The sequence below is a fragment of the Schistocerca americana genome, chromosome 1, assembly GCF_021461395.2.
Source record: "Schistocerca americana isolate TAMUIC-IGC-003095 chromosome 1, iqSchAmer2.1, whole genome shotgun sequence".
NCBI lineage: Eukaryota > Metazoa > Arthropoda > Insecta > Orthoptera > Acrididae > Schistocerca > Schistocerca americana.
This window is the reverse complement of record NC_060119.1, coordinates 709,466,175-709,479,940: the sequence shown is the minus strand read 5'-3', so window position 1 is coordinate 709,479,940 and position 13,766 is coordinate 709,466,175. Positions and strand designations below refer to the sequence as shown.

The following is a 13,766-nucleotide window of genomic DNA, read 5'->3' as shown; positions in this document are numbered from 1 at the left end:
AAACTAGTGGAGCAGCCAGAAGTAAACAATCTGCTATTGTGAACAGAATGTTCAGAAATTCAGCAGTACTGTCAGCCACATGCTAGATACTTTGTGTCATGTAGGATAGTGGGGAGGGGAAAGATCCACCATAGTCCAGTAAACTTTATTATATCGTTATTAAGACGAGAGAGAGAGAGAGAGAGAGAGAGAGAGAGAGAGAGAGAGAGAGATTTTGGACCGCCACATACTATGGTTCATAAGGCGTTGCCCATTAATCAGTACCTGTCGTTCTCCTATCAAAAATATTCAGTTCATATTCATTAACTGATTTTTTCATAGTTGGATAAAAAAACTTTTTCTCTTCAGACTGCTCTCAAAACGCGTAAATCTGTACTTGGAGGTCAAACTAAGAGAAAACGACTGAGAAATACTGAGTAGCTTCCAGATGACCCGCGCTTGGTACAGCAGATTGGCAACAGACCTTAAACATAACTGAATACAATGCAACGTATGTAGACATCCAAAATGATTAAACGATCGTCACTGAGTTACAGGAAGCAAGTCTCTGCGAGTTTGTGCATGGAGTGATTTAAGGTAGAAGGAAGGTACAAATTTGTCTTCGGGGAACGCAAATGCCATAATACGATTTACAGGAAGGACTCTAACTAAATGAAATTAATGCACGAGGGAGAACGTTTATACATAGAACCTTCGTTCGGTCATTTATTGAGTACTGTTCACCGGTCTGAGAGTGAATTTAGTAAAAGCGATACAGGAGATTCCAAGGCGACCTCCTTGCATCGTGAAGCGCGAGAGCGTTACAGTGGAGCATAGCCAACTCTGGTGTCTAATGTCACTAGGTAATCCACCCGCGATTACAATATTGGAGACAAATCACTGGGAACTGCAAATGCCAAGGAGTAACCGTTCAGAGCGATCTATAGTGGAATGAACACGTAACAATACGTTGCTCGCTATTAAAATTGGAACAGCCGATAGAATAGAATACAACGAAATTTTACTTGTTGTGTGTGTACGGTATAGCAGAAAGAACACATGACTAAACTTAACGGTGATTTGGGGATGTAAAGGGTGTGAAATTTAGTACACGGAGCTGCCAACTCTGCAGGTGCTACGTCACTAACCCGCTGGATATAGAGTCAACGCTAGCATGAATGACAGACATGAGTACGCCATTCCACCTGGTTTCATATCAGTATCAGAGATTATCGATCATAGTTGCTGGTGAGTACAATATTTCAACAAATTTCACAGATTCTTGAAAGGATGTTAGTAGATCGTGGTGGTAAGAGTGTGTGTGAATAAAAAAAAAAAAAAAAAAAAAAAAAAAAATCAGCTTACCTCTTCTCTTGAGGCGATGTTCTGCCAGCTCAGATTTGTTTCTAGGACTAGCTATAAAGATTAAATTGAATACTCCACCTGACCAGTGTTTAGTCACGTTGGCAAGAGTTATTATTGACGATATTTTGGTACAGCCCTTTTCGCCTGTCTGTTCGTCAATTGAAACTAGAAGTGAACAGTTTTCGATTCTAGACGAGTTAATTAACCAATGGCTGATTCAAACAGGGTTAATGATTTTAAATAAATAAATTTCTATCCCACATGAGAACGAAAATATTCTTTAATTGCAAACACAGCAACTATACTGAACTTTATCCTTTACATTTACCACTCAGCTATTCATCACAAACCAGTTGGTTTCTAATAACCCCTGGTATATTTTTTGTTACAAATATTATTCTATACAATGTTTTATGGATTAAGCTGCCAGTCAGTCAGTCAATCGATAGTAACAGCTGATCTCTCAGCAGGTACATCGTAAACTAGCACCACCTTACAAACAAGACACCTTCAGTGGCATCTTTTTTTAAACTTCGCGACTGTCGCCTGTTACATGCTTGACTTCTGGCTCCAGAACAGTATATTGGTTGGTTCCTGGCAGTGCTGCAGTGACGCACTTCCATGTGTTTCCGGGCGCTCTCATCATATGAAAAAGATAAAAATACGAGTGCGTCTATGTAGGCCTCTGTTCCTGTGGCCTATCCACTATATTTAAGTGTTTTTATTGTACTACCACAAGTAAACCTTTGATGTGCATGTTTCTGACAAGAAGCACAATTATAAGATGAATCAGAAACGGCAGAATAACAGATACCCAAAAATAGGAATTACAGAGTGCGCTAACAATTGAGAAGACTGTAACCTTACGCGTGTTGACCAGCACAACAGTCGAATTCCCTTCGTAGAGAATTAGATGATGATGACGACGACGATGACGACAGCATGCCTACAAGCTGTCACATTGACACAGGGCACAATCACCTATTGTACTACGTCAGAAATGTAATGACTTCCGTCCAAGTTCTCGGCTATGTGAACCAGAGGTGATCATGTTGTATACCTAATTAAACCTCATACCATCACCACTGACGCTGGACCCCTATGAAGAATGTTATATGGCAGCGTTAGTTTTCCTTGGAGCTGCAGACACAGATACGGTCATCATGATGATTTATGCAGAACCGTGACTAGCCTGAAACAAAACGATGCTGTAGCGTTCATCAGTGTAGTTTGACACATCACTGTCAGTGCTCTTCTCTGCTGCCCCATCATCAAGGAAAGCTGCTTCAATGGCTGCCAAAGTGAAAGTGGTGCTCCAGATGTCCTTGTGACAACTTGACTCGCTCCACACAAGCCCATTCCCTGGCTCACGATAAATGACGTGACACTACGACACTGCACTTTGGAGTGAATCAATGTCGATCTTCTCAGGCACTAGTCTCCTGGAACTGTTCAGATACTTCATTACATTGAGAACGGCTCTCCTAATTCATATTCACATGGTCCTGTCCAACGTGAGCAACAATATCGTGGTACAATGAACAGCCGTCTCGATGGGTCACAATCTCACCACTGCTGAAATCCGAGATGTGCTGGTTGAATTTTCTCCTCATTACACGAGGCATAACAAGATCTTATCACAAACAAATAACATCAAATTGCAGATTCTGTAATCCCTATGAAATCTTTCCTTATGCTCAGAATGAAGATGGTTATACTCCCATCACCTCTGTGTGGTTGGAGATAAACGTAAGCCCAGTTACTTTATGTGAGTGGGCAGCTCAGTCCATCTGTAAAGGAAATCACATAGCAGGTGCTCATGTGACCAATTCTAGAGCTTGTTCCAGGAAATGGAGTCATTACCAGATTCATATGACAGCATACTTTGAAATCTGAGGGGCACTCCTATAATTTTAACAGGTCGATAAAGCCCATATGAAAGTGACAATGCTCAGGTAATTTAACCTTTGTCTTTCTTCCAACGATTCCTGTGTGTTCTGCAGAACCTTTTCCGATAAATTTATAGGACTGGAATTAGAGAGAGACTGTACAACAATTTAGCTCCTACGATCACATATCTCGTATATGAACCAGGAAAATAAGGGGGAAATTTGGGCGCAAACATTCATTTTTACCTTGCTCATTACACTGATCGAATGGGATAGCTAATATTGGTTTGAAGTAGACTCTGTCAGACATAGTACAATGTCTTGCGGAGGTGATATGTGGATGTAGCAGACGAGCATTGATGACAGAATGTGGCGCACAGTGTTGCGTCTTGTTCTTACCTTTCCCACTGGACTTATTTCGTTAGTTGAAGAGTGAAGATAATGTTAAGGATGTTACATCCCCCTCTTTCTTCTTGTTTCATTCCCTCACAGATTCACGGACTGTCACCCATCAATTACAGTTCGACTGTGATAACTTTATGCTGTAAAAAATATTCTGTAAATACACTTTTCATAGTAATAAACCTTAACCAATAACTTAGTTGTACAACTCTTGTATCAACGGCTTTCTTGAACTGTCATGTAGTTCAGATATCCGATTTCTACATTTGTGAAGCCTTTCCTTAAAAAATCATTGTAACACATTAATTTTATTTGTTAGAAATCAAAAATTTAACATTAAGGCAGCCACTATATTCCACTGTTCATACCAACTTGTTTATCTCATAGGCGCACAATGCCGAAGTGTTTTTATGTCTGCAGACTACAACTCTTTAGAAATAAATAGCAACACCAGTAATAATAATAATAATAATACAGAAATTTTTGGCTCTACTTGTTTCTGCCAATTGTAGAATACATGTATTATATTTGCATGATGTAGTTTTCAACATTGGTGTGTCATGAAAAACTTTTATTTCCCCTTTTTAATCAAAATCACCAGGCACAGGCAACATCTATTTTGTCAGCTAGTTAACGTGTTCTGCACACTCAATAAATGAAATACGAAATGAGTGATTCATCAACATCATGTGTTTGGTATGTACTTTGTGTGTGGTCACCTTCTTAAAGCAAAAAAGGAAGTGAATATTTTCCATCTTGTAGTCTTTTGTTCCATATAGCCTTCTCAGCCTCTAACGTGTCTGTAATAGTCATACAAATCTTGTGTTTTCAGTTTGGTTTACAAAATTCCTGCATGCAATCTACAACTCTTCACATAAGAACACGTGCATCACATGAATTCCATGAATAAATAATTGGTACTGGTTTTAGTTTTTAATTTCAGTGTTTGCAGTTTCACAACAGATTTAAAAAGGAAGTCAGTAAATAATGTGTGGAGAAGGTTTATTTTAGAAGAAGAAATTTGAGAACAAATGGCAGCTTCATATGTCACGAAATCCCTTACAAACAACTGCCTACTGACACTTTCCTGAGCTCAGAGCTTATCAGGTATAGTTTGTCGCACACATAAAATCAACATGTGGCTAGAAAGAGCACAGTTATTCTATGGAAGGACAGCAAGTTAATGTTCCTGTCTCTCTGTTTTTATAATTATTTTGTTAATTGTATCACGGAGGGAGGAAGAATTTAAGAGATTTTAGTTTGGTACATGCTCCCTGTTTAAGGAATAATAAAGCACCAAATCAAAAATTATTTTCTTTATTCCATAAACAATCATTTTCAATACGCCATTTGATATGCTTGTCATTTCGCCAACGACATCTACATTGTTACATTATTTGTCTCAGTACATTCATCTGTTAAGGCCATACAAGATAATTTTATTTCCTAATTTAATCATAGAAACAAATCACAGAACAAAAAAGTATACGGACAGCAATAAACTTCAAGTTTTAATAGGTGCCACTAGTCTCCGAGTCTATGTAGGACACGTACACAAGACAGTGCTTCTGAGAAGCGAGTGATAATAGCGAACACATCGATCATTGCTGCCAATATATCTATTACAATGAAATGCTAAAAAAAGGAAAAAAAAATTATCACAAATTGGGCAAAGATCTGCAATTGTAAAATATTTAAATGAAAATAAGAAATTGTGTAACGCCTTTTAGCGGCCTCTTTACTTCAGCACTTCCGCGGGAAACAGGTTAGTTAGAGGAGACTATGTCCAAAGCAGCTGAGTGTCAGTTAACACAAAGTCAAACTCAAAAAGCTGACATTTGAGGGCCCAGGGCTCATTAACATTTTCACGTCAGCACGGCCACTGTGGGCCCCGAGGATGAGGCTACCAGTATCCCAAATTCAGCACAATAACCCGTTTGTCCGAAACGCCAATAAAAGCATTCCACGAAATTATAGCAGATAATGAAACATCCAGAGAGGCAGTACCTACAGACGGTGTTTTATTAACAACAACATGACTCCGTCATTCAGATTACGTAACCTGCCACCCGGGGGAGGGCGCCATCGACATTTAAAGCGCTATTCTGCAGCGTGGACCTATAAACGAGGGGTTTCCTGTTCACATGATGTGATCATTTATCGTCACATATCCGGATAAATAAATGCACATACCGTGACAAGTAAATAAACTGGAAAAAAGAAGTGTCTAGGACGAAGCTGTCAGAAGGAATGGCGCAAATGGTGGTGTTAATCTGCAGATATGATACAGGGGTGTGAAAGGAAAGGAATTGTGAACAATGACGATCATGTATAGGCCACGACACGAACAAGGCAGACTCTAACTAGCAGCAGAGAGCTAAGGCAGTGCCTAGAGCGTCGCGGCCGGCTCCCCCGTGTCGGCGTCCTGCGCGACGCGCTTCGGCTCTGGATTGGTCGGCGGGGCGTCCGAGTCCGTGCGCGCGGGCGGCGAGGCGTGCGCGTTAGCAGCCCGCTGCCGCTCGACGCGGGCCACCAGCGACTTGTACAGCTGCTCCGTCTCCTTCTGGGAGCCGGACACGAGGAAGACCTTGACCTCGCCGGTCGTGTCCATGGCGGTGAGGCGCACGCTCTTGGGACTGGCGCGCTCCACCACCATGCCGGCCCACACCTTCGTGTTAATGACGACGCGCAGGTTGCCCGCCGTGCGCACCACGACGCGCGACTGTGCGCCCAGCGCCGATTCGCGGTCGTTGAGACGCAATGTGCCGCGGCCGCGCTCAACCCACGTGCCCTTGGACTTCTCGAACGCGTACAGCTTGCAGTTCATCTGCACCACGTTCGCCTCGTCCTCCTCGCCGGTGACCACGGCCACCTCCTCGTACTTCCTCTTGGCGGCCCGCGATTCTTCGTATTCTCTCGCCGCGTCGCTCAGGCTCTTGGACGGCGGCCTCTCCGCGCCTTCGCTGTTGCTTCCGTCGTTGCTGTCCTCCTTCCTGATCACCGACGTGAACAACATTTCGGAGGAATTAGCTCCATTCGATTCTAAATGCTGTTGAGTTGCTGCATTGTTTTCCTTCGTTTCTACTCTGTCTAACAAGTTCTGCCCGAACACAAAAGTAGGGGGCGCAGATGCCACTGTCACAACAGGATTGACGACCGGTGGTACCGACACCACAGGAGTGACAACAGACGATCCGGTGGTCAGCCGAACAAACTTTGGGAGCGCCGTCGAACTGGAAACCTGAGTTTCTGATGCACACTGACTATCACCACTCTCTCCCAACCCTTTCTCTTCCTTCTCCTCTTTATCTTCGCTAAAAGCGGGTACTCTAGCGAACGGGTTCTTCGGAGGTGCAGTTTTTTCTGATATCTGCAAATCTGCCGTAGTAGCAGCCAGCTGAGAAGGTCTAAGAACAGCAGATTTCGTCGCATTTGTTTCGTCTCCAACATCTGAGCCCGACTCAGAAGAAGCGACGGTCTTTGATTCGTCTCCAACAGAATCATTACCTGCAATGGGATCTGACCCCTTCTCCGGTGAAGCTACGGCCAACTTTGAGGGCCTAAGAAAAATGGGCTTGCTCGGACTTGACCCGGCAGCAGGCTCCTTAGATAAATCGGAAGAAATGGAGGGCTTGGCCCCGAATAAGCTAGACGTTGCAGCAGATTTTCCCGTTCCGTCGTTTTGCTCTGAAACGGGAGCTGTCAGTTTCGAGGGACGCAGGAGGAAAGGCCTCGCCGATCCTGCCTGATCTTTAGTTGCCGTCGCAAAGGAAAACGCCATGGGTCTCACACCAAATGCAGAAGAAAAGGAACCACTGTCCGGTTTCGATGCGGCACTTCCCAATTCAGCGGAACTTCCCGATAGCACGGACGGCCGCAGTAGCAACGGTTTCCCAACGTTAGGATGAGCTACTGAATCTGTTGGCGGGCGGGACGAAAAGTTCTTCAGTGGGGAGAATACGGGAGGATCAGTATGTACTTTGTCTCTCTGAAACTTCACTTCTTCATTGCGATTGTCTTCCACAACAGAAGCTTCAGACGACAACGAATTATTGGCATCTCCAACATTATCGTTATCCTTCCGCTGTTCGTCCAGCGGACCGTCCTGCAGCACATCTGGTTTAGTATTTTCCATCCTAGTGTCCATAAAATTAATCAAAAGCTATTGCTCATTACAGTTTCACACGATCACTGGTTTCGGTGTCACGTAATCGCTGCTAAGCCGCGTACTCTTCCAGTAAGTGCCTTGTAGATGCTGATTTTGGCTGGCTTCTTCCTTAAGGATCCCTCCAGTCTTCAGTATACTCTAGTTTATCAAAAGAACAAAAAGAAATAATTAAAAAAAATAAAATTCACATTCAGTTTCATTGTATATGTCTTTAAATTAAGATATGAACAAGACAGAATAGCTTTAGTAAAATATCAATATGGTATCAGTTATCAGACAAATAAGTATTATAATTTTCAATAAATTAGTCGACACTAACGAATCTGGTGCAGTGCAAAAGTTAATTCACAGATTCGTACAAAGTTTCCTCAGAGTCAAAGTAAAAATGAATTTTAACGCAAAAAATGCATATTTATAAGGTACCAGCCAGTTCGAAATAACATTGCTATAAAACAACACATTAGTGGCGTAATATTACTTATGAGAATGCCTATCACTTTCACATTTATTTTGTTATCATTAACCGGGTTTTAACGCGAGAAAGGTATTGCATTTTTACGACACCACACATGCTCAAATTTTGCACTGCTGTAAACATAGCAAAAATGTATTCAAACAATTAGAAACCAATCGAGCTGCCAACAGCAAACAATCAACTCTCGAGGAAGAGAGTCGACGGGTGTCTGGCATGTACTTATACAGTTTATTCCTGAATGACAGAAAGGGACTGACAAAACTCTAGACAGATCAATAACATAATCACAAAGTTACTACAAAAGCTGACCAAGTGAAAACAAGCGCAATAATTGTTAATGTTTGAAGAATTCAATGAAATCGAGCAGTCAGTAAATCCAACGTAAGGTCAAACTTAGTAAGGTAGGAGAACTGGCCTCATGTTTAGCAACGGTGTATGGTAGGCTGCTGAAACAACAAAACAAATTACACGACTGAAAAAATATGATAGTCGTTTTGCTATATAAAAGAAGAGTCGAATCTCCGATTAAGAATAGACTTATCTCACTGACTTCATTTGTCATCGCACATGATGCATTTTCTCCACATCCCACAGTAACATTGCATCCGCAATGTCCGATCGCGTGGAACCAAGCTTGCTCTTCTAGTTAGAATGTCCGGAAGGAACAAGACGGCATGTTTCTTTGGTTCCAGAGTGTCTTCGATACAGTCGCCTAGTAACCGAAATAATTACATATCGAATATTCGATCAGGTAAGCGACTGAACTGAAGACTTCCATGCAAACAGAACTTAATGCATCGTCCTAATGGGGAAGTGTCATGGGATGCGGAAGTAGCGTCCGATGAGCATCGCTTCAGACCTAACGTACCTTATCTCGAAAATGCTGAGTCTTTCTTAGGTACAATGCGTTTTATCAAACCGATAAGAAACAAGAGAGTGGTGAAACTTGGCTTCAATAGAAGCTGCTGGAAAATGGAGAAAACGAAACTTCACAAATTCAAAGAGGAATGATCTGTCAATATGAATTTCATCTGAAAAAGATCGGAAGCACCGATTACTAGAGAAGTGCCAGCGCAATAGGTCCGAGCAATGTTATAACGTATGTCAATCACTCCTGAGGTATTCCACAGACGACGCAGTTGTGTACACGGATGTGAAATCATTAGGAACTTGTCGCAAAACGTAGAGACCGCTGAAGAACAACACCTAGTATGAATATTAGTATCTTATCTTAAATATAAATAACTTTAATGTGTGTAAAGAAATGAAAATATCCGATATGCCATCAGCCGTTGGACACAGTAAAAACAAAGACATACATAGAAATACATTATCTGTTCAAAAGTATCCGGACACCTAGTAGTGGACATTAATATGGAATGTATCCATCCTTCGCCATTATGGCGACTTGAATTCCGTGGGGTACTTTCAATGAGGTGTCTGAATGCATGTGGAAGAATGGCAGCCCATTCTTCCTTAAGAGCCAAAAAGCAAAGAAGGTAGTGATGATGGAAACCGGGGTCTGGAGCGAAGTCGGCGTTTTAAATTATTTCACAAGTGTTCCGTTGAGTACAAGTTTTGGGCAGGCCAGTCACTTTCAGGAATGTTACTGCCCACAAATCCCTTCCTCACATATGTTGTTTTGTAAGACGGTGCATTGTCACGCTGATAAGAATAATCATCGTCTCCGAACCCTTCCTCTACTAAACGCAGTACACAATGCTGTGAAAAGTGTTCACATCCCTGCGGATTTAGAGTTTTCTTAACTGCAATAAGAGAACCACACTCTAAACGAAACGCCCCCATACAGTACCACAACCTCCTCCTTACTTCTCTGTTGGCACCTCACATAATGGCTGGTAATGTTCTCCAGGCATTCGCCAAACTCAAACCATCCCATCGGGTATCCACAGAGCATAGCGTGATTCGTTACTCCATATCACTTGCTTCCGGCCTTACACTGTCCAGTGGCATCGCTCTTTCAACCAACTCAAGCGACACTCAGCACTGACTACAGAAATGTTTGGCTTATGGGGAGCTGCTGGCCACTGTACCTCATTCTTTTTAATTCCCTGCGCACAATCACTGTGCTAGCTGGACTGCTGGTAGCAGTTCCGAACTCCCGAGTGATCCCTTCCACTGATTTCACGCGAGATTTTTTACAACCACCTTTTGCCATAACCGACGGTTCCCGTCCGTATGTACATGAAGTATGCCACGATTGGTTTAGCTGCGACAGCTCCTTCGCGTTTCCACTTCACAATCATACCACCAACAATAGACCTACAGGTTTAGAAGGGGGTGAAATGTCCCTGATGGATTATTTACCGATGTTAGATCCACGTTCGGAGTCACTGAGCTCTCCTGACAGACCTACTCTGCTGTTGCTGCTTCTCAACCGGTAACCCAATACTCCCAGCCTCCTTTCATACTTGTGGGTCCGCCTCTCGCGACATCTACTGACCAATTCGGCATTTCATAGGAGTTACCGCATACTTTTGAACAGACAAGTGCATCTGTCGGAGTAATTTACGATGGAAAGGCTGTACAAATCTAGCCATGGACTAGGTAGTTGCTTGACTTACTAGAAGAATACTACGACAGTCAACTCACGCGCTCAAGTGGTCGTTTACAAAACCCTCGTTCGGCCATGTGTTGCGTGCTCTTAGACGATATGGGATCCTTATCAAATTTTATTAACAGAAGAGAAAAAGAAAATTCCTAGAAAAGCTGCGGTTTCATTATAGATTCACTTTGTCAGCATCAGAGTCTCAGAAGAAGGCTTGAACTACAACAGGAGACGCTGCACGAAAGGCTACGTTAATTGCGGAGAGACTTATTCACAAAATATGAAGACTCTACGTTATAAAACGAAGGTATTATTACATCACGAAAACAATAAAATGTATCACTTTCCGTTTAAATGACTGTCAAAGTGCAGCACGCAACTATATACAAAAGCACAAAATTACTGTAAAATTGGAGGGAGGGAAAATGAGAGGAGAGAAGAGGAGAGGTAGCGCAGTCACTGATTCTGCAAATCTCTGTCAGCTTCCACACATGATATTCCGTCCTATTAAAGGGGCAATGCTGTTAGTCGGATTGGCGCTAATGAAGTCACCAACAGGTGACGAAAGCTGCAAAAGTTTTGACCTGTCTTCAATGTACCAATTAAATTTCTGCTTACATGCACAAAAGCAAGCAGAAAATAGATATGGTAGCAATAACTTTGGATCGTTATAACAGACCACAACACGAATCATTTTCTTCAAAAGAACAATTCAGGCTATCCGATTACTTCCTTTTTAATGTATTTATTCGAAGTACTAAGGCCGTGATATGGTAGAAATTAGGGATTTTCAGTTTTTAATAGTACTAATTCATGCAAAAATTGTCAAAATTACTCTTGTGCAATAATAAACATCAACTGCACACCGACCAGCGCAGCGCCGTGGAAGTCAACGCTGACTTAACCAGCCGCCCTTCGTTGATCGGTCCAGTTCGGTCTCAGACTTCGAGATCAGCAGTACTGAGTTAATAGGAAGACCAAACTTGTCTGCATTCTGCCAGTAGTAGTAGAGTGAAAAACTAATTGCATGTAGGAGGCACAGGAAACACATCACGTCACACCACAACAAGAAGTTATGTTCCTTTCTTTTTAGGAATAAAGTGTTCCATTAATCTGCAAGTGTTACGTACATATGATTTTGGACTTCTGCCACCGGCCATAGCAACTTCTCTCCTTCCTTGTTAGTGTTGGTGCTGAATTCCACAGTAGCCGACACTACTGTAGTAGACGTATTTGGACGGTACTTATGGCTGTAATAACTTGAATTGCCTGCAGGAGGTAAGAATCTCCCAAGTGGTGGAAAGAAACTTAACAACTTGCAACTTCTCCAGCGGCAAGATCTAACACCAGCTGTCGATCTTATGAATCGTCAGGTACCGCACAAATATGACATGCAACACATAATCATTGTACTTTTTTCACAAACTCGTACACTGAGAAATATGAAACTGTGGAGTAACTAGTCTCTCTAAATTAACTTCCTGAAACAGCGCGCTAGATGTGAAAATGGCGATTGAAAAAGTATTTCCTCATTTATGGATTTTCCTGCTCTCATTGTTATTGTCAAGGATGAAAGTGGAGTGTCCTCAAAAACAAAAAGAGCTTTCTCTCACAAAAATGCACAACGCAGTTCTACTATGGCGCAGTCTCTACATTCTGACATCCGAGCGTACATGTACAAAAATGATTGCAGTTATTTAAGTATTACCCAAGATGAAATATTAACTATGGACTCGACATGAATATAGCGTCTCTGTAAATACAGTTGTGAGAACAAGTGTTCAAAATATTTAACTTACCGTGGCTATCTACCTCTGATGACTCCAAACACACACACCAGTCGTGCAAATTCACTGACCTGCAACAAATACAAAAGTAAATATCACTGAAATGTCAGACATTCCTTGGGACATATGAGTCTCAAATCTATCTATGGTAATGATAAAAGCTGAAGAAATAAATTAAAATTTGTGTCACGGTCGGTGACCTTGTCTCCTGCTGACTAGGCGGATGTGTTAGCCATTACACCACCGTAGCAGTATAAATAACACAGCTGCAAGGATATCCTAGTCTAATGCACTGAAGGTGTGAATTGGAGTTTGTTTAGGGAGGACATTGGTACTAGAGTAGTGCATGCAGCTGTGTTACCTCTAATGATACTGTGGTGTAATGGCTAACACATGTGCCCAATAAGCAGGAGAGCCAGGTTCATTTCTTCAGCTTCTATCATTGTCAGCCATTACTTTTCGAATTAATATTTTTGATTTTACAAGTAAACTGGTACACATATACACACTCACATACACTGTAACAATTGCACATGTCCTTCGACAGTGAGAAAGTAGGAGTCATCTTACGTGCATCAAAACAAACAATATGTTTGATAGATTACTTGTGATGTTTGTTTTTCTGCTTTTAAACAGTCGAAATGTATTGTTTCTAAATTAACTAGAGTGGAGAATATCCTCAGAGGGTAATGTGAGATCCTATGACGAGGAGGGGGGGGGGGGGGGAGGAGGAGGGGGAGGACCATCAAATCAAAAAAGCAGAGCTAGTCATGCTCGGATGCCATGGATTGTACCTAAACCACTCATTGAAAAGAAGAAGTACAAGCAATTTTTTTAAGTAATGTAGACGGCCTCGGGGAAAGGCCTCAGTCTCAAAACGTGCACGTGAAAAACAGGAAGGGCGGAGATCTAGGAACCATCGGTTATAAAAGTTGTAAATTTTCGTAGCTGTGTTGGGAAAGTACCAGAGCTCCAAGCGCTTACAGAAAGCACTGATGCTCAAACCGTTATAGGCACTGAAAGCAGGCTAAAGCCGGAGATAAGCTCAGCCGAAATTTTTGCGAAGGACCTACCGGTGTTCAGAGAGGACAGGCTAAATACAGTTGGCGGTGGCTTGTTTGTTGCTGTTAGA

General features: G+C 42.1%; 1 protein-coding gene across 4 annotated transcripts in view; it reads right to left on the bottom strand.

The window, feature by feature from the left end:
* Positions 1-4,936: 4,936 nt before the first annotated feature.
* LOC124610014 (ran-binding protein 3) overlaps positions 4,937-13,766 on the bottom strand; it is a 306,655-nt gene continuing 297,825 nt past the window's right edge. For all 4 annotated transcript variants that reach the window (XM_047140123.1, XM_047140124.1, XM_047140122.1 and 1 more), the window contains 2 exons: positions 12,647-12,705; positions 4,937-7,941 (listed from right to left, as the gene is read on the bottom strand). In XM_047140123.1, coding sequence (XP_046996079.1) covers positions 6,025-7,782 — 1,758 coding nt within the window. In that variant the 5' untranslated portion in view covers positions 7,783-7,941; positions 12,647-12,705 and the 3' untranslated portion in view covers positions 4,937-6,024. The remainder of the gene's footprint in view (positions 7,942-12,646; positions 12,706-13,766) is intronic.